General features: G+C 39.6%; 1 protein-coding gene across 2 annotated transcripts; it reads right to left on the bottom strand.

Moving 5' to 3' along the window:
* Positions 1-1,886: 1,886 nt before the first annotated feature.
* On the bottom strand, positions 1,887-13,300 carry RB195_020072 (uncharacterized protein; the record flags this gene model as incomplete). 2 transcript variants are annotated; one of them, XM_064188211.1, is made up of 18 exons in its annotated part: positions 1,887-2,046; positions 2,371-2,501; positions 2,577-2,652; positions 2,725-2,833; positions 3,039-3,164; positions 3,441-3,529; positions 3,922-4,088; positions 4,167-4,294; positions 4,356-4,471; positions 4,884-5,014; positions 5,093-5,171; positions 5,276-5,366; positions 5,734-5,899; positions 5,952-6,044; positions 7,097-7,212; positions 8,377-8,503; positions 8,601-8,730; positions 13,290-13,300. In XM_064188211.1, the coding sequence occupies 18 exons, from the start codon at positions 13,298-13,300 to the stop codon at positions 1,887-1,889; spliced, it is 2,046 nt and encodes a 681-aa protein (XP_064044092.1). The 2 variants fall into 2 exon arrangements, with proteins under 2 accessions (XP_064044092.1, XP_013307556.2); XM_013452102.2 differs by lacking the exon at positions 13,290-13,300 and having other exon boundaries at positions 8,601-8,741.
* Positions 13,301-20,613: the final 7,313 nt, after the last annotated feature.

Raw genomic sequence — 20,613 nt, 5'->3', positions numbered from 1 at the left:
ACTCATCCCACGGCAACTTTGAACCCTGGTCAGCAAGTAGCGGAAGGCAGATCGAAGATGTACTGCTAGAATGGCTTCAGTCTCATCAGAAACTTTCTGCTGCAGTTCTTGAAGACTATGAAGGTTGTTACGATAGAACGTAGCCTTGAGGTTTCCCCACAAAAAGCAATTGTACACTGACAGATCAAGTGGCCTGGGTGGCAAGCTAGGACCGAGATCAGACTGACTTCTGACTACAGCTCTACCAGGTGTGGATATGATCCATGGTTGGCGGGATCTATGGGCAGTTGCACCATCCTGTTGGGAGTAAATGTACGTCTTCTACTCCTCAGTTAATGCTGCCACAAATGGATTGAAAATGTTGGAATTTCGAATTTGCCTACCAACTCAGGAAAGAAAAAGGGACCAATAATGCGACCGGCGTGCAGACGCTGGACACCACACACCAACTTTTTGAGCATGCAATGGTGGTGCAATGCTTGATGGAAGTGATGCGGATTATATGTTGCTGGGTACTTGTCGTGCTGAGAGTTGCCATAACTACCAAACCAGGGTCCATAAGAAATAAAGAAAAGATTCATGTCCAGACCAGTGTAACCAAACGTTGGGGGCACTTTCATTTGTAACATCTGCTACAGTATAAGCAGGTTAGCGAACCATCTCCTATCCTTTGACGTGTTTCTTTAAGACCTGAAACTCTTTCGCCCGAGCCACTTCTAATCACCCCACCCTGAATACGACGAAGGGAAATGTTGTTTAAAGGCATCACTCCACGAATCTGAGGTGGTACGTATTTCAGGTGGAGTATTCGTATACGACATAGTAGATTATGTGGAGGAAAGTGATTCCGTCCATTTCTTACTAGTTGCCGTAAAAAATGGCCCGGGAGATACGACTTCGGGCGTTCTGGCGCACTATTTTCAACAAGGAGTTCGACTGGAGCGCTCCAGCCTTGTGCGGTACCGCATCTTCCGGGCCGTTTTTTACGGCACTTAAGAAAAAATGGACGGAATCACCCTCCTCCCCGTAATCTACTATCCCTTATAAGAATACTCCACGTGAAATCTGCACCACCTCAGATTCATGGAGTGATGCCTTTAAGCTGTGTCACACGCTACGTGTGGTTGTTCTCGGATCTCGAAGTGAACATCGCATCGCAGCGCATCGATTGTATACTGTCGACGTACACTGCGTTGTATAGCATAAAAGGCATATAGTATTAAAAGCGACACGAAACTGGGTGTGGTTGCGTAAGCAGCTCCGCTCGCACCAGGCTTCAGTTCGTTTTGATCCAATTATAAGTCACTGAGCGAGCAGAGCTCTGAGTCCACCCCCGTATTGTGAATAATTGATGAATCCATTCATCCCTAATTTATTTTAGATATTTAGCTGGAATTATCAATTGGGATGGTGGAGCAATGTGAGAGGCTGTGTTTGTAACTGGAGCGCGCTTACTATATGGTAATTAACGTGATTACTAAGTCAACCAACCCTGTTTGGTTTGGCTCGAAGCTCAAGAAAAATGAGATAACTGTTCACTTGTGCAATTATTCTTTAGGGGATAAACACACTCAAATTGTTTAATTTGTAGTTGAATAGAAAATCTAAACTAATTGCTATAATATGATTTATACAAGCACTTAGGAGCCATTGACAGTAAGAAAAGATATACAGTTCACTGTACTTTTGATATAACCGTAGGCTTTGCTAGTATAGACCGCAAATACGAAGGCAAAACAAGTGAGCAACAAAACAAATCGATAACGACAAGATTTTCCATCTATTAGATTTCGGAATCAACCAATAAGTAACTATGAAAACAACTGCTGTATTTCACCCAAAAATACTAGGTAGCATGGCACAAACATAGCACGTGGTTTGATAGCTTACAGTCTTAGCACGAGACATGTTCTTGCTGGGGCATAGACTAGCAGATGATTGCGACGTCCAGCATAGCCCTCAGGGAAAGTATGGTGTTCTGATCCGTTTTTAAGACGATTCCATCCTCCGAACTGCTCATCATCGCTATTTAGCGCGAGTTTGTAACTATAAACAATCATCTTATATAGAAAAAGTGTAAAAGTCAGATAGATGGCTCCAATGACGAAGGAAACTGGTGACAACATCATTCAGATCAAAATCTTATCAGTTGAACTATTAGATAAATGTTCCTTAGCGAATTCTTGAAATTTGATCGGAAAAGATTGCATTTTTTGTGCGAAACTTTCGAGAGTCTACTGTGACAGAAAAGTCTACAACAATATTTGTATTAAATGCATGTTTAACCACATTTTATGTTGCAAGAGCGATGACTAAAGCTGTCCTGAAAAGTACGCAAAACAAGAAAAAAAAGTGATTGTTTTGACTCACGTTCCCGGTGTTTCTACTCCTACTTTATAATCGGCGAAGCTTTTCGACGGATGGAAATTGAAAACAAATAACAATCCAGCCCGCTCAAAGCAGATCATTTTATCGCCGTCGTGCTTCCATGAGACATAAGCCTTGAATGAATTTCAGATTTAAAAAAAAAAACTTGAGAGAGAATTCATGCAAAAAAAGGACCAAAGATAGCTTACCGGTCCCTTGTGTAAGAAACCAGTGCTCTGTTCGAGTTTGTTCATCTCATGGTCCCATCTATTCAAGAATTTGTACCTTAAAACATCACGTTATAACTCTCAAAAAGATTCAAAAACTAAATACAGCAAATGAATGAAGATGAGGAACCTCAATAGGTCATCATCTGCTAAGTTGAATTGTCGTCTACAGTAGTGGAACGACTCATTATTACCAACACGTGGGAAGTCTAACCATTCAGGATGACCAAATTCATTTCCTAAAAGAATATTATTTCAAAATACTATATCGGCTCTGAAAAAAATCGTCATTGTAAAATTAGCACAGCTTTTTCGACAAACACATCGAATTCAAAATACCAGAAAAATGACTATGAGACAAAGTGAAATTAACGCATCCCTCTCCCCTACTGAGAAAAGGAAATCACAACAAGATATACAAACAAACATGTATGCACCACTCACCAATGAAATTTAACCACGCCTCGCCTCCTAGGGCCATTGTAAGCAACCGAATCATTTTATGAAGGGCAATGCCTCGTTCGATAATAGGAGTATACGATGTCGTGACCGACATGAAGTCATACATTTCTAAATATATAAACGTCACCTATACGAAGAAGAATTTCTGATGGCTCACATAAATTTTACATTTTACGATAGGATTAATCATAGCGAAATGTCCTCATAGACACGTTCTCAGACCTGTCGCATAAAATAGAACTAATAGTTGCTAATCGGGAGAAACTTTAATGACATTATTATTCTGTCCACAGTGAACACATGTGAAGACACTAACATACAATGTTTAAATTCTGCAAAGTTCCATAATCACCTCAAAACAAGTCCTAAATAAACCAATCTTACCTTTGTCCATGAGCCAGAAAGCGATTGTCTTGTCACCCACAAGGGCTTGATCATGCGACTCAGCGTAAGCGACGTTAGCTTCGCCCCACCTGAAAAGATTCCATGCGTTACCATACGATACCATGATTAATTCATTGTTCACAATGAATATAAGTTAGCACGTGGATGGATGGTATTATATGTCCTGAGGGGATATTTTCGTAAGTAAGGAACTTTTGTTGCTGTCTACTACAAAATTTCCTCACGGGACAGCTCTCAACCGGTAGGTAAGGAACTAAGATTTGCGCAAATAATTTCGCTAGATGATGGAAGTCATATACACTTAAGAAAGAGAAAGCAAAAACTTGAATTGGAACTGGCAGGTAAACTATGAGATGTAATTCCAATTCAGTAAACATTGTCTCACGAATATACAATAGTGCCATGTAATCGGACCAGCATTATTTTAGAAATAAGTTCCCAAAAATAATGAAATATTTACCTTCGATTCTCCAGGGTGTGTACAATATCTCCGATGTTCCAGTCTTCATCTTTCAAATGTTTTAGAATCTTGATCCACATATCTGGAAGTGCCATGGCCAATCGATAGTCAAACCCTTGACCACCTTCATCGACGGGGCGGCACAGAGCAGGCATGCCGGAGACTTCCTGAAATTGCAAGTATTGATGCGCAAGAGGAAGAATCCACTTTTTAAATCAAATGAACCACTGGTAAAGAGAAAATACCTCAGCTATGGTAATGATTTGCGGATATTTTTTGTGCAAGAAGTCGTTGGCAAGCATCAAATACACTAGTGCGTCCGTGTCTGCATTCAATCCAAAGTACATAGGATAGCCGCCAGATAGCGAATCGGCTAAAGGAATTGATATGAATGAGCTGTGCGAACCACTATGGTTCGTCGAAAAAAAAACTACCTATTCCGTGACTATGGTAGATCATCGAAGTGACACCATCGAAACGAAAACCATCGAATCCGTACTCATCAACCCACCAACGAATGTTCGACAACAGAAAACGCAGCGTTTCGATCCTAAAGAAGGCTCTAACCATGAAAACCTATCGTAAACTGAGCTTTTTTGTCATTAGACACCTAGATAAAGTCGAATCAAAAGCCATGATGGTAAGCGAAGTTGGGTAAATGGCTGGGCCCAAAGCGGAGCGGTGGAGCGAACGAACCGGATCAAGGTGGGACATTCGCTAACTACACTCATCGCAGCAGTCCGAGTGAAGCTAGCGATGGTTCCACCTTGATTCCAAGAGCTCGCTCCACTGGTTCGAGCGCAGCCGTTCTCGCAACTGTGGCGAGCCTGAAGTCGTTTTGACCCGACCGTATCGTTACGAAAACAGCAGCTTCCAAAATATAAAAGCAAAAAAAGAACGGTCGAGTTCCAAAACGTACTAACACGCATATCTAATCGTAAAATACCCTGTTTAAAACGTACTGCGTATAATCAAACAGCCTTGAATCCCACAATGAATGTGTTCCACGAGGACCACTGTGGAAGTAGCAGCTGTCCGTACCGTCCCATTCATTAAGACCATCGGCAACGTTCTTTGATGCATGGGAGTGAACCTGAGGGAATTAGAATAAGAAGCAACCAAAATCATTTTAAAAGTCTATATACAGATAGGAGAAGTCTCGAGATCTCACCACATCCAGAAGAATTGTGATGCCCATTGCATGGGCTTTGTCGACTAAATATTTCACATCATCAGGAGGACCACAACGACTGGAATGGATAGTACTGGATTTTGAAAAGAGGAGAACGGAGCGTTTACAGACCTATCAAAGGGTTCCGAAATATTCAGACACCTCAGTTATAACGTAACCAACCTAGCAGGTGCAAAGAAGCTAGTAACCTGATAACCAAACGATGCATAATAGACATGTTCCATTACAGCCATCAATTGTATGGTATTGTACCCTGAAAACGATTATAGAGGTTTATTGGCATCTGTAGGTGCTGAATCCTATTCACAATTTAAGAGTAGTCGATGCGATATCATATTACGATATTAATACATCATATTATTCTACGATGATATAATTCCAGAAGAAAAAAATACGCAGTTTCCGACTGTAGGGCAGAACACTACCTAACAAAAGCCCTATGATCAACAAGGAAGGATTTGACAGTTAGGTTATCAACGAATCGAGTACACGAAACTTATTCTCTGCCAAAGCAAAGAAAAATGTTATATTTGGAAGTATAATACTATTATAGGAAAGATATTTGGGAGCACATAATTTCTTATTGTTCCCAGAAAATGTGAAGTGGGAGAAAATCTTACCCTGTCTAGCAATTCGAGGAATGACATCATCAGCGAATGCTCTATAGCTGTTCACCTTCCCTTCCCAGCTACTGATACCAACATGAGCCTCGTAAATACGAAGTGATTCTGGTTTTGGAGGTCGCGGATGTTTAAGTTGATACTTTTCTGGAGGATTGTAGAATTGCTAGAAATGACCGCGAATTTTTGGGAAAAGGACATCGTTTATACAACTCTACCTGATGATAAACTACTGTTTCCTTCGGCCTTGTCACGTATTTGGCCCATGGACTGAGTTTGTCCACAGTATTCCCTTGTCTTGTGACAGCAACCTAGAATAACAGGATTGATTGATTCGATTCAAGAAAGCGGTTGTTGATCTATTAGTCAGTAGTACACATGTCTATTGTTCTAATTTTAATAACCAGTGAATTAAAAAGAAAAGTGTGCAGATGAAAAGCGACAGTTGGATACTCGTGGTCAAGTTCGGTTCCTGGTTTTCAGGGTCATTGTCTTACGTGGATGAGATTTTAACGGACTTTTTAGCTTTGCATCCACTGCATCTTCCCTGCTTCTGGTTGAACAAACGCTGCGGTCATCCATGCCAACTCAAGCATAAGCGAATTAGTGCAAAATACGACATCTGTATAATATTCTTCAAAAGAAGTCTTTTCATTCATCGTTCTCAAGAAACTCAAGAGACTCTTCAAGAAACTATAGAAACTATATTGCAGTTAGGCGAAGTTTTCTCATTCTACAGATATGTAGCTACTGTACTCTTCTGTTTCCCGCCAGCGACAAGCAATTATTATCAGCAAAAAAAAAGATTACCATAAAGAATCACCACTATGAAAAATCCCATGCTATAATACACTCGTATAATAATGTGATTTTTGCAAATTCATTGCTGAAAAAATATACCAAGGGGTTATTCAGCTAGCTGGGCCTGGATATGACAAGCGGTCTGGATGCAGAGTACACGCCACTTGAACACGCGATTTTTACACTAAAGAAGTGAAACTGCACCAATTGTGAAGGTTGCCCTTTGCAATCCGTCCATCTTTCGATGTAATCGAGAAAAATTTGCAGTGCTAAATAGGCAAAGGGTCCCATGTGGCTCGAGAGTGGGAAGGGTTCCACCTACACCACACCTTGGTGGCTTTTTCCGACATGTCATGAATCCTTGAAGACCAATAACTAGGTTTTAGGATCAGTCCTAAGTAATTTCACACCACACCCTAGTAGCTTAATCCTTAACCTTAGTTACCTTTGCCTATTCTACAGGAGCATTGATCCCTCTCCTATAACCCCCAATGAGGCACATTGTCCCTATGTAAGAACTCAAGCAATTCATCACACAACTTTCACTTCAACGACCGCTTACCTTGAGAACGGATAGATGTGGAATAGCGCAGGAGCCATCAGGGTTAGGTGGGACCACAAGTCGCCATTTCCCGTGCTCCTCTCTGGTGTATTTGTGGCTCTCACGATTCCATCCATCTGTAAACATTCGATAACCATACAATTGCCACAAACAGCAACGAGCAAAACATCGCGAACGACGAAGACACTTCAATCTAACTTCATCCGGCGATGATAAGAAACAATTAAACATCATACGGTCAAATACGGAGGCCGAAAACTCACCCAGTCCCACATCATGCGTTTGCGTTCGCTGTGCGTTCGGAGCGAGATCCTTAGTCCCACCTCTCTTTCAATTTAAACGGACTTAGGATACATGCAGTCTACCTTCCGAACAACTAGAGGAAAGCAGAAATTTAGGGCACAAAGTTAGGGAATATGACCCATCCGCGGTGCAGCGCCGCTTCGCACGTCTGCGCGTGTACTTTGGACGAACTTCTGGTAGGAGTCTGCGCTACAAAACACTTTCTGCTCAGCAGCGTGGTATCATCTTCCCTTTTTCTCGCGCACATGAAATGCCACACGCGGCACTCGTCAAAATCCCATGATTTCTACGCATACGAATATTGCGCCATAAGTCAGAATTTTCTAACCTGACCGCATGGAATGGTTGGAAGAGCTTGATTTATTAATGGTGCTCGCATTCGAAGTGACTCCTAATTGGTAGTAATTCCTAATTGCCGTAAAAAACGACCCGGCGCGCTCGTGCACAAGGCTGGCGCGCTCCAATCGAACTCCTTGTGGGAAATTGTGCGCCGGAACGTTCGAAGCCGTATCTTCCGGGCCGTTTTCTACGGCAATTAGGAAGAAATGGACGGAATCATCCCTTTCTCAATAATCTACGATCCCGTATACGAATACTCCACCGGAAATCCATACCAGATTCGTGGGGTGATGCCTTTAACGCTGTCGCACGTGATTCGCTTCCCGCCCCAAAGGGATGTGGAGCAAGGGTCCCACCGAGCCGCTTACGCCATACTGCACCACATATCAAGTCGTTTTGGTTGGATTTCGTACGGGGAGGTCTTAGAATCGATCGAGAGCGAACGCATCTCTCATGCCACTTGGTCGATGGATGATCTGACCTCTTCTCCAGGCATCAAGATTTTCTCTACTGTACTTCATACTTCATCGGTTGATTCTGTTTATCGATCTTATCTCCACTTAGGCAATCCACCAAACGTCTACATTTCCATAAGCTCAGTTCCTCGAAAACGTCGAAATAAGATCATTAATACTCACTGAAATCGCCTATCAACGCAAGTTGATCGGCTCCAGGAGCCCATTCATGGCAAAGCACCGAATTGTCAGGTTGTACAATAAGACCGTATTCTTTGTAGCCTTGTGTAAATCGCTCCATACCTCCACACTAAAACGTCAATTTTCGGGAAAACTCTGCATGAAATAGCTTGAGGCTTTTTGAATAATTGTAATTCTTTATCGCTCTTTAATTAAATTCAACTCACCTCTTCGATTCGTTTTTGGAAATCGAGAAAAACAGTGTATCGTCGACAGATTTCCGGTTGGAAATCATACAACCAACTGTCAATTTTCAGCAAATTATCGAGCTGTGGAGGACGCGACATGGTTGAATTACTATAAACCATCTGGATTTTTTTTCAAACAAAGGAAATTAACGAAACTTAATAAATGAGTAGTTAGAAAGTGTGGCCACAATTGTTTGACACAAAATTCCTTAGTACGTCTTAGTTCAGTGATAGGATGAGTAATTAATAAAGTGACAAATTATATATTCTAAATACCAGAGACTGTAAAAATAGAAATAACGCTGCAATAAACAATTGGTATCGTCATTTAGGAATCTGCGAGAACTGGTCCTTGAGCGTTCACACACACAAAAAACACGTTGCAGACGAAAGTACAATAAAGAGGGAACAAACTCCAACAAGAGATGCTAGGAGGAAGACACTGGATTTTCCTAATCATGTTGTAATGCTATGCAGGCAGAAGCACATGAACAGCGATATATCGACTGGAGAACAGTTCTCGCATTCAGCAATTCTTGACCACTTTATTATATGAGGTTTTCACAGGTTTATGAGGTTTTACAGCATAAAATCACGGGGACGTATTTGCACTTATTTTAGTCAACGGGATAACTCAATAACTGAGAATAGATCGTAATAATAAGAAGGAAATAAAAAAGGCTTTAAAAAGTAGAGTGCACAGAAGTGTGGTTTTCTAAGTTAAACTGAAAACGGAAGTTCAAATTCGGCCTTATCTTTGTTGTTTAAGATTATTAACCGATATTTCTGTCTAAAAATGATCTCCATCAGATGTTCATACTTTTACAAATACGAATTTTATACTATATTCTTATACTTTTACGAATGCTACAAAAAAAAACTTCGCGCCACCTTTTCTTTTTTAAAAATAATTAATTTTTTATAATTATTTATTTTGTCTAGGTGATGGGATGAATGCAGAAGTTTATGGAGTACAACAAAACCAATCATTTGAGATCGATAAGTTTGAACGATTGAAAATAGTTTCTTAAGAGAATAAACGAAATTTGTGGAAACCCTACACGATCAGTTCGCATCCCGATTCGATCGATTTAGTAGAGTTCGGCATAACACCAGGAGAACACCAAAAATGAGTTTAAAAGAAGTCTCTGACATACGTGGCTCGGTCCGCCCCCAGCTGTAGCGACGAATACAATTAGTTAAACATTGTAATCCCAGGAAAATTCCTAGCCATAGAATTTATCGTTGGAATTTCAGTGAAATCTCATTCCATTCATTCAGATTTCGTTCTGCTTAAATTAAGTACAGGAAGATAATTCCAAAGAAATTGCTGGAATTTTAAATTTTCGAGGAAATAATCCTGAAGAAAACCTGAATTTTAATTTAAAAAGACATTTAGAATACGACTACGAATATTTTTTATATCGTGAACTCTACCTATTTCCTTTATAAAATCAAAACTATTCTTGGGGAATTGTATAGATTAGGCGATCAAGTGAACTCCAGAAACTACGCGTTAGTCAACGATCGATAACCGCTAGAAAAGACTGTGCGGTAAAAGTCTACTCCTTTTCTAAATAATAACTGGAACAGCTCGAACGCAGTGCAGTACGCAAAGCGACGAGGACTACCAGTTTTTCAGTCGACTTTTTCGTCTACTTTTTTATGAATAAAAAGAAGAAGAGTTTCTATAATGACTGGATATACATTTGAGAGAAATGAAGTGAATTAAAAATTGGAATACAAGCAAGTATGAAATCTTCAAATCCAAAGAAAATTGAACATATTTGTACTTCTTAATATGAGTTGGGCGTATAAAAAAGTGCTTAAAAGAACGTAACTGCTATTTCTCCAACTTTCTTTCTGGTAGTTTGGAAATTCCTGCATAGTGATAGTTGGAGGGAGCCACTCCGTTCTTTCAATTTCCAAAGAAAAAATCGAGCCAAGACTACTTCTGGGGTTATTTCACACCTTGAGAACGAATATGGCATCTATTCAGCACATAAATTAAATCGGCGGACAGTTTTCGAAAGAAAAAATTCGAAATCGGGCGAAATTGCTTCTCACGGATAATCTAAACACGCTCTTTTCTTGAAAAAACCTGCGTTGAGATTTAAATTCCAGGAAATTTAAGGGTTATATTCCTTAAGCCAGAAGCTACCCAAAAAGGAGGCTTTGCCGATCTCAACGTCGTATACCGACCACTGTCCGCTTCCCTCATCCCCCAACTGCTTTCACTACTAACTCAAGAGGAGCTACGTGTTAGAAATCGCCAGTAATCGCAACAAACTCGTCCTTCAAAGGGAGAAGAATGACGTCATTTCGAGGTGAAAACGGAGAGGGGAATTCTCTAGCGAGTTTTCGCAATGATTTTCTTCCCACAATATCCTATATTTTAAGGAAAACGATAGGAAAAATGATCGAGGATTTTTGAGCCAACGATAACTAGATGCTGGAAGAAAGAAGAGGGCGAAAATCGATTATATGGATGGTGCGACGGACGACTCAACTGGACGGACGGCAGCCGCAATGCCACACAACCAGTGTTCTTTGCTCAACCGCCGCCAACGATCTCCGGGATCTTAGGAGGTCGTTTACTCCTTTCGATGCACTTGAGATTTTGGAACACGCCAAAGAGGTCTCCTCTCTAATTTCGACGCAATATGATCATTTAAAATGTGTTTATTCGTTTGGAAATCGCTTTTTATCGCTAAAGATCCCATGGGAAGCGGCACAAAATTAGTCAGAGGGACTTTTTTTCAATCCCTCAATTTTGTAGCTGCCTGAGGCTGTTATTTCTGGAGCACGTTGAGAACAATGAAGGCATTCGTTCGGGATAGAAATGAAATCAGTGAACGATTTCCAGAAAAAAAAATCGAAATCACCCAAAACTACTTCTCGTCGCTAACCTAAACACTCTCAAATGAGGAAACCAATATTTTTTTAAAAGAATTTGTTCTGCGAAAACTACATTTAGATCCAAATTTTACGATATATTAGTGTTGCATTCGCGTTCTGCATCCGAAATTACATCCGAATGAGTGCTTATTGACCTCATCATCGAGTCCCTAACCCCTTCAACCACCTCAGGTGTAACGTTGCCGATTAAGATACTTAGCTACATTGCCTTTGTATTTGTGTGCTATTTTTGTAAATTTTTTCATTATTTTAATTCGTGAAAGACATATTTTGTTTCTTTTTCGAGAAGTAAACAACTTTAGCCCTTCTCCTAGTATAGCAACTTGACTTTAAAAAAAATCAATAATTTAATATCAAAAAAAGCGTTCCTGATTTGGAGATAGATCGATTCTTTTGGTTTATTAACTTTTTAGCACATGAAATTTATATGCTGGATAATTTATATGCTATAAAGGAGAAATGTAATGATAATGCATAATAGTAGAAATGTTTAATCATATATAATATGATAAAATATAAAATTTACTAGCTTTAAGCGTTGAGTATAGGTACAAGAGAGCAGGCTAATTTAATCGAAAAATAGGCAACCAATAAAAGAGCGGACATCTAATCAATTACACAAGTATCGTGACCTTGTCATATGTCTGGCTTACGCTCAATCCATAAGTTCCATCTGTGTCAGGAGAGGTAATCTAGCAGCGATTCCCTGCCTTATCATGCACATAAAAAATTTATCTTGCCTAATTCCTCCAACAGAAAATACTTCACCTTCTAGATACTCTACTGTTCAAGGGATTTCCGCCTTTTTTGTGATTTCATCAAATTCGCCTTCCTCACTTGATTAAAAAATGGTCAGGAAGCCATCGATGCGAAAAAGCTGAAAGCTTTAATATCCTATTATTATGTGTTTCGCTTTAAGAGCACTAGTCATCAAAGAATATCTCATAAATCACTCTTTCCTGACAAATTCCTTGAATTTTTCCTGTGTGTTGCATCATATGAGGACACATCTCCCATACTTTTTTTTTCATAAAATTAGTTGTGATGTTCTAAAAGAAAACTATAGGGCAGAGGTGGAGAGTTGCAGAAACAGCTGTGCAAAAGAATGCGAAAAAGTAGTCATTGGAGAAGATGGACCTTAGAAACAGAAATGAATGAAGGATTGCAAACTTGGATACTTCAAAACCGGCGAAATTCTAGCCGATATTTAGCAAAATCCACCGTTTTTTCAAGGATTTTTTGGAATCAAACCAGAGATTAGGATCACCAGGGTATTTTCGACATGCCAATCAATTACACGTTTCGAACATGGGGTGAAGGTCACTCGAATCTTTAGAAAGAGAATGGAGGATCTGATAAAGCTAAGCAATATGTATGTTTACTACAAAAAGGAGATGAAAATCAATAAAAGCAAAAAAAAACTAACGAAGAAAGTATTCAGTACACGAACATCGGAAGACACCGGTAAAATGTACTCACATTTTCTAGATTTTTTTGAAAACACCATAATCACCTACAACAAATTTCATAGATGACGATTTATTTGCAAAAATACGATACGTACAATTGTACGTTAAGATATTGTACGTATCATATTTGTAAAATAAGCTTAGTTCTTCTCAAAAAATTAGTACGATTGAAATCTGCAGTGCCAAGATTTAAAGAAGGTCGAAGTTGAGACTTACATAAAGATAGTTGATTTGAAAAAAAAGAACTGCAAATAAAAAAAAACGAAAAATGGAAACTTACCCGGCACCCATTTTTGCTGATTTTCAAGGACGACCAGTTGGCAGTGAGCGGAACGATGCACTGAAATAAAAGGACTATAGAGCATAGGCAACTGAACTATCGACTTTCTTTTTTCTTCTGCCCAACGTTCCGCGGTGTAATCGGTCGAACGATGGGGTTTCATTGAAAAGTCCCGCTTATCACGCGAAAACAGTATCGAATGCGATTCATTACGAAGATTATGTGTTCACAAAAATTTCCCGGCGCTAATTTCAAATTTTTGAATTCGTTCAATGAATGCTGTCCTATATTTGAAGATTATTTGCAAGAAGAATTTACTAAAAGAAGAAATCCCTCAATCCACATTAGAATCACCTGAACTTAGTTTATAAAACGATATTTTAATGGTTTACCCGCAAATGGCCGTCTCTACATCTTTGTTCTCGTATGGAAACTTGGACGATGAGAACAAAATGTCATTTTACGGCGCCTACACTATCCTGATCAACTGAAATTAAGGGAAACTGTGGTCGTGACGAAAATTACAGGAACAACCACCCCAAATAACGGGAAATTGCTGGTAAACAGCGATAGATTAAGGTTATATTAAAAGTAAGCGTCAGAATTGAAAGACAATCCAAAATATTTTTTAGGAAATCTAAATTGGGATGGAAAGAAGAGAAGAAAGCATAGCGGTATTGAGTAATCACTAAGCACTTAAGCACATAGTGATAAAACCCGCGATTAAAGGTTGACCAGAGAACTGATTCCAAGAAAATTTCTAACGTGAATAAATCCAGAAAAAAAGCAGAAAAACTTATTAGTACTCAACATTTATGGGTTCGAATCATAGAGCCTAAAAATTACGGTAAAAAAAGTAAATGGAACTAGGAGGTGACTCGAAACTCTACAGCAATTCAGAACCGTAGAAAATTCGTACCAAACAAAATCTGGTATTTGACTATTAATGCATAATTTATTGCTGTGATTAATAAGTTCAATATGGGACCCACTTCACAGTGTCGCGTTCAGCTTTAATTTATTTTTCCGGAGACAAACAACTTCTACATATTCTCTTATGTGCATGAGAATTAGAGGTAGATACGATAGGAAAAAATATGTAATTACAAAAATGATGCCAACTTGAAAATCACCTTTTCAAAGAATTTGATACCTCAAAAATACGACGACGGACGGATGGATGGATCTTCAAAGACTGTTGATTATTTTTGATGACAACCAACAATTCTTTCATGTGATTTTCGTTTGTCTTGAGGTTATTTATAGCGTATTTACATGTTTGTTGATCAGAATAGTGGGCCAAAGTTTCATTATTCTGAACTATTCATAGCGTATGATGTTTGTTATGCGTCAGTTGTTTGTTTGGCTGCAGACTGCAATGACAGTTGAGGTTTCAGGAGGCGCTGGTCACATGTTGGGTGAAACAAGAGCAGGACAAAGGTTAGCAGGGCAGACCGGTATTGACTATGTTCAGACTCTTTCACTTTTTTGTATGGTAAAATCGGAAATAAGAAAGGAAGAAAAAACAACTTCAGCACAGGAAAGTTATTTTGTGCGAGAGATAAACAAGGTATACGTAAATCCTTGAAGTATTTTTTCCTGCTCATTTAGTTTATTTCAGAAATAAAAGGTGTTTAGAAGAAAATCCTTTAAAGCGGATTTGAGGTGTGCATTTCAGGTAAAGTAGTAGCATCATTCGCCCTCACATTTTGACAAGAGGTTCTGGAGGCGTTGGTGGTGCCGGATCTTCTTTTTAGAAGTGGACGGAATTACCTGCCTCTCGTAGTCTCCCATCCCGTATAGGAATATCTGAGGTCGTAGATTCATGGGGAGAATGGTAGATTCCTGTAGTCCATGTTCTTCCTTAATCTTGGTTTTTTTTTTTTTTTTTTTTAACTGCCGCAAAAATCGGCCCTATATGAAGATTATAATATTATTTTTTTTTTTTTAAAATTTTGTCGGCGCGTGGATAACCAATCATCTGTTTATCTTCTCAATGACCTAAGGAAACGCATCCAAACGACAGGTAAACTTAAACAACAATCAAACTCGTTGTAAGAGGCAAATAGCGTTCCGGAACGCTCAAACTGGTACAGATCCTGATATGGGACTATCCGATTTTCTTTTGGTGATATTTTACTACTGCTTAGTGCCCGATAAGTTTCTATGAACTTTTTGGACATTTTCGATCTTATAACAAGGATGTTCCGATCAATAATGTATCAATCAATAACACGTAAATGATATTGCACAAAATAAATTATAACATCCTCTCTCACTATCCCCATATATCTATGACCCCATCCTAAAGGTTGTGGGAAAATTTTCAGTTATGGAAGAAATGGCTACTCCTTCTTCCGCATATAGGAATCCACCTGAAATCCGTACCACCTCAGATTCGTGTGGTGATGGCTTTAAGTCAGTTACTCTAGTGAACACAAAAGTCTGGATATTGTCTATTGTAGGAGGGAATTTATAGTTCCGAACCCAGAGACAGCGAGTTGCATCACGGTCTTTTTCGTAGATTCGTACTTGAAGAAATGCTTTTACTACATCAGATATTATTGCAATTTTCCCGATTGGGAAGTAAAAGTCCGTAGAGTTTCGGCAGTATAACGGGTCTTCTGGGCAATAGATCATTGAGAGAAGGACATCCTTTATAGTGTGCTGAGGCATCAAAAACAATGCGCAATTCAGGGGAAACGATCAAGAGGTGCCCGTATGATGTGCCGCCGCGTATCCAGGAGGCTAATGAGCGTCGTTAATTGCATCGCGCGTCTCCTGATACCGTCATAATCGCTACAGTAGCCTGATTGCTCTTCTTGTGCTACGTCTTCAAGACGTCCCGCCCACGCCACCCTCCCCATCCATTTCGCTGCGTCTGCCGCTCTTACGACGATTTTTTTTCCGCCGCGCTTGCAGCTCTTATGATGTGCTTTTGAAGTCGAACGGAAAGGAAAGTACCTGGTATTAGATGTTGTTTGAAGGTCTACATAAAATGTGCTTGTAACTTAATATAAAAGAAAGAAAGAATGAATGAAATAGGTTTGTATAAGTGATATGCCATTTAGAAATGCGAGTAAAAACGAAATTATGTTGTATCAACTTGTTACGTGGAAAACACTCATCCATCCCTGGGAATGCAAGAGATGTTCCAAAAAATGTCCCACTGATCGGTGTTATTCTATCTTTTTTACTTTTTTTTCTCTAAGGATTTCTTTTTGTTTATCTAGCTGGGTAAAACTAGCATCCAACGATTAACGAGGCGCGAATAATGCCTCGCAAACATACACTGTACCTAAAGGTATATCTCGAAGATACAAAGGTCTCTGTTCGCCACTAATACACCTAACCTGTCATATTGATTTTATGCAGACGATAGATGGAAATGGAGCGATAAAACGTTGTTGAAAGAAGTTTGAAGAACCATGGAAATCACTTATCAACCACTTATATAAAACTGTATAAAACGAATAAGCAAGTATTGAAATATTTGACATATTTCAATACGTTTTGTACAGTTTTATATAATGAAACGTACGAGCAAGTATTGAAATATGTCAAATATTGACATATTTCAAAACTTGCTCTACATAAACATTATATCTATGTAAAATTTTGAAAAGGTAAAATGTAGAATGGAGTTTAAAGAATTTATACAAAGTAATAAGCGCATAAAGTTGCTGTTATTAAAACTGCCGTATTTGAAAGTTGAACACGAATTCGTTGAATGTCGTCGTGACAAACAGATACTTATGCACTGCTAGTTTACATAGAAAACTTAGGGCATGAAATGTGTTAAATTATGAGATGTTTGAAAATATATGCGTGTTATTCTTTTCCCTGGAGCATCTTTTTGAAATAATTTCTACTTATTCTTCTCCCTTATTTCCCAATAATATGCACTTAGTTTACTATATCCGTACATCAGAATTCGCCTCGGCAATTCGTTTTTCACTCCCCCTTCAAAATTCGCACTATCCACCGCTTCGTCGCGGCGCGAACGTCGCGCGCGGCGTTGATTAGAGAGCAATAGGGAGGCGGGGTGTAGGTGATCTCAGGCGGTCGTGGAGGATGTCTAGCTGGTGGAGCGGCAGCCGTAATTACGCGGAGGCGCACGGTGCCGAAGGGAGGACAGGAGCGGTCAGCCGGTTTTCACGGGTACCTCTTGTCCCGCACCCGCAATTCAGCAGTGTTTTTCAAGGAGGTGATGGCGGGTTGATAAAGGAGGTAGTGAATAACCTATCCCTGCACTGGTGCAGTTTCATCGACTAATTCGACAATATTCTTTTCCACTTGTTCTTGGAAAACGCTATCGTATTGATCTAATAGCGCATGATCTTTAATGAGCATGCCCCACACGTTTTGAAGACGTCTCAAGGATAATGCTTTATTGTCTGGTAAGACTGGATGTTGGTCTTTCCATAGCAGACGAACATAGTACCCATCCAATCTACGCTCTATTGTTTCATTGAATTGTTGCCAAACTTTTTGATCTTGAGCAGCGCGTGCTTCTTATTCGAAATGGCCAAACATTTCTGTACCAGCATTGTTCATAGTTCAAAAATTTTCCCATTTTTCTTGTTCTTCTAAAGTTATTGGGGGTTCAGGAAAAGTTGTTGTATGAACGGGAGCGACCATAGACCAATACTGATCCCTCTTTTCTAGTTCCTCGGCTGCCAGTTGGTTTACCTGTGCCTGTACAGGTTTTCCAGACATTTGGTAGTCCAACCGAGTTGGGAGGAGGTGAAGTCCGGAAGGTAACGTGACTGATGCTGCATCAGTTCTCATGAAATTCCACATCTAGTCGCAGCCTAATAAGAGGAGCGGGTTGAGCTCCTGATGGTTGGAAAGAGTTGGTACTAGGATGTGGAGGAATTGAATGAATTTAATGTCCTCATGTAATACCATTGGTGGATTGGATGTCTTGATAAGAATATTGTTAGTAAGTAGCTCCAAACGGTGTTCTTCTCCGTTAGTCTCCCATCCACTCCACTTGTGCTTAGTGTCCTGGGTACCATTTGCTCCAAAAATATGTAGTCTTACTTGCTTACTTTCTAGAATGGGCAACTGCAACTCGTTAGCGAGGGCGCCGTCAATGAACGAAATTTCCGCCCTGTATCGAAAAAAGCTGTAACTTTTCGCAACGCCTTGGTTTTGTTATTCATTACCGTAATTTCCCCCTTTGGTAAAATTAGGTTGAAAACGCTTCAATATTGTAGGAAGACTGAAGCTGTAGAATTGCTGTTTCTTTTGGTGCCGTATTCGTATAGGTTACTAAGATGGAGCGAACAGTTTGGGTTTTGGGCTTACTGGTGCTTTTTTGCTTTTGCTCAACTGGCTTTGGCGCCTCATGCTTACTGCTACTTTCCGCCTTCTGTGCATAGTTGCGGTGAATTTCTTGAGTCCAAACTGCTCTTGAAGCAAGCAGCACGACGTATGGTGAGCGCCATTACATCTCAAGCAGAGACATCGCTTACAGTCCCTAGTTTTATGTTTATTAGATGCACAGATTAAACGAAGTTGGTTTTGGTGCAAATAGAGGGAGGGGACGTATACTTAGAGCAGGAGAACGATTAGTGATTCCCAGCGCAGTACATGCAAGCTATTGTTGCTCCTTGAAAAGTGTTAGCCTTTATTGAGCTACGTGAGGGTTGTTGTGATGTGGGATTTGGTTCCCGAAAAAACGAAATCATCTCTTCAGTGAATAAAATTTCTTCCCAAATAGTGAAGAGAGTTTGCATTGTAAAGGGAACATTATCCAAAAGTCCTTCCTTCCAAGGGATTACTTTCTTTTTTATTGATTCTGGAAGTTTAGAATGTATTTTCCGGATGAATCGCAAACTGTTGACTTGTTCTCCTTTCTCAACCAACTGAAAAATGATGACTGGTAATTGTTCCAGGAGAAAACACTGATCCTTGACAGAGGGGTTGCGCTGAGTACTTGACTCTAATTTCTCGATTAACAAATTCACAAGTATCTCTTTGTTATTGCACTTCGAACAAAGAAACTGTACTGCTTTAGAATAATTGTCCTCTGTTACTTGAAATTTGCGGACAGATTCACTAGCGTCACTCTTTAGAGCAGAAAGTAGGTAATTGAATTTGAGTATCCCTGGAAGATTTTGCGAATGCACATTATTATTGAAAAGTTCCCAAAAATTGTCCGAATCCCATATTTGGTTACTGATTTAATCATTTGGTGCAAAATGTCGTGATGAGTTCGATGTGTCTATTTTTGCACACGAACTTATTGCACGTTGTCGAGCTTGTAAGACGATGATATAATGAAAAGCTATTGAAAGAATCTCCAAGTTCTCTCTTCTTGAAACCTCGACATTTGAGAGTGTATTTATGTTTTCTTGTTATGCCAACGAGGTTTAGGTGAAACTTTTTTATTGGCCTGACGTTTCGACGAACTCGTCTTTTTAAAAGGCCTGAAAATGGTTCGAGGTCTTTGATACCATGCATATCCCATCAAACTCCTCCTCTCTCCTCGCCAACCTCCGATATTGTTCCAAGTACACCACGCAAGACCTTCAAAAGGAAAACAACTGACCAGTTTCACCGACTAGCGGGGTAGGTAAACCACCGCGTTCTTAAAGACTGTCACCAAGGCGAATGAAATCTACGCACTGTGCAGTATCCTTAAGTACTGGTGTCTGGATAACGTTAAGGAACTGCATGTGGGGCAATCGTATAGCTCACAGAGTGTTACGAACGGCAAGAAGTCATTGGTAATTGATAAGCGCTCACTTTTGTTATTCATGGACGGATTCCTGACGGAAATCCAGAAAGAGCAAGTAGATTTCGAAACATTTGCATGCAAAGCTGAGACAACTCTTTCAGGCTATTGAAAGAGTTGCCTCAACTTTGCATGCAAATGTTTCAAAATCTACTTGCTCTTTACCAGAAGGTTTCTCTAATAGGTCTATTGTTGTATTCCCGGTCGATGTACCAAAAATATTGTAAATTGTTTAGTGCTTGTGCTTAGGCTCGCCCTTACAGTGATAACGCAGGCCATACGGTTGCAAATTTTCTAAGAAGAAATTGTACATTGTAAAGTTCTACCAATAACACTTTATTGCTAATTATTGCTAAGGTTATTACACGATAGAATAGCTGAATTCGATTGTTGTCAGACGAATATAAGATATTGTACTGAATAGTATTAGTAGTAGCTGTATTAGTAATAAATAGTAACAGTAATAGTATAGTATTGTTGTCGACGAAGATTTTTGCCGCTAGCGAGAGCTGGTATCTCCCTCCTCCTTCACTGTCCGCGAGGTACAATCTTATATACAGCAGAAGAAAGCGTTGAGAA

The sequence above is a fragment of the Necator americanus genome, chromosome II (genome assembly GCF_031761385.1).
Source record: "Necator americanus strain Aroian chromosome II, whole genome shotgun sequence".
Taxonomy (NCBI): Eukaryota; Metazoa; Nematoda; class Chromadorea; order Rhabditida; family Ancylostomatidae; genus Necator; species Necator americanus.
This window is presented reverse-complemented; position numbering and strand designations above follow the sequence as displayed.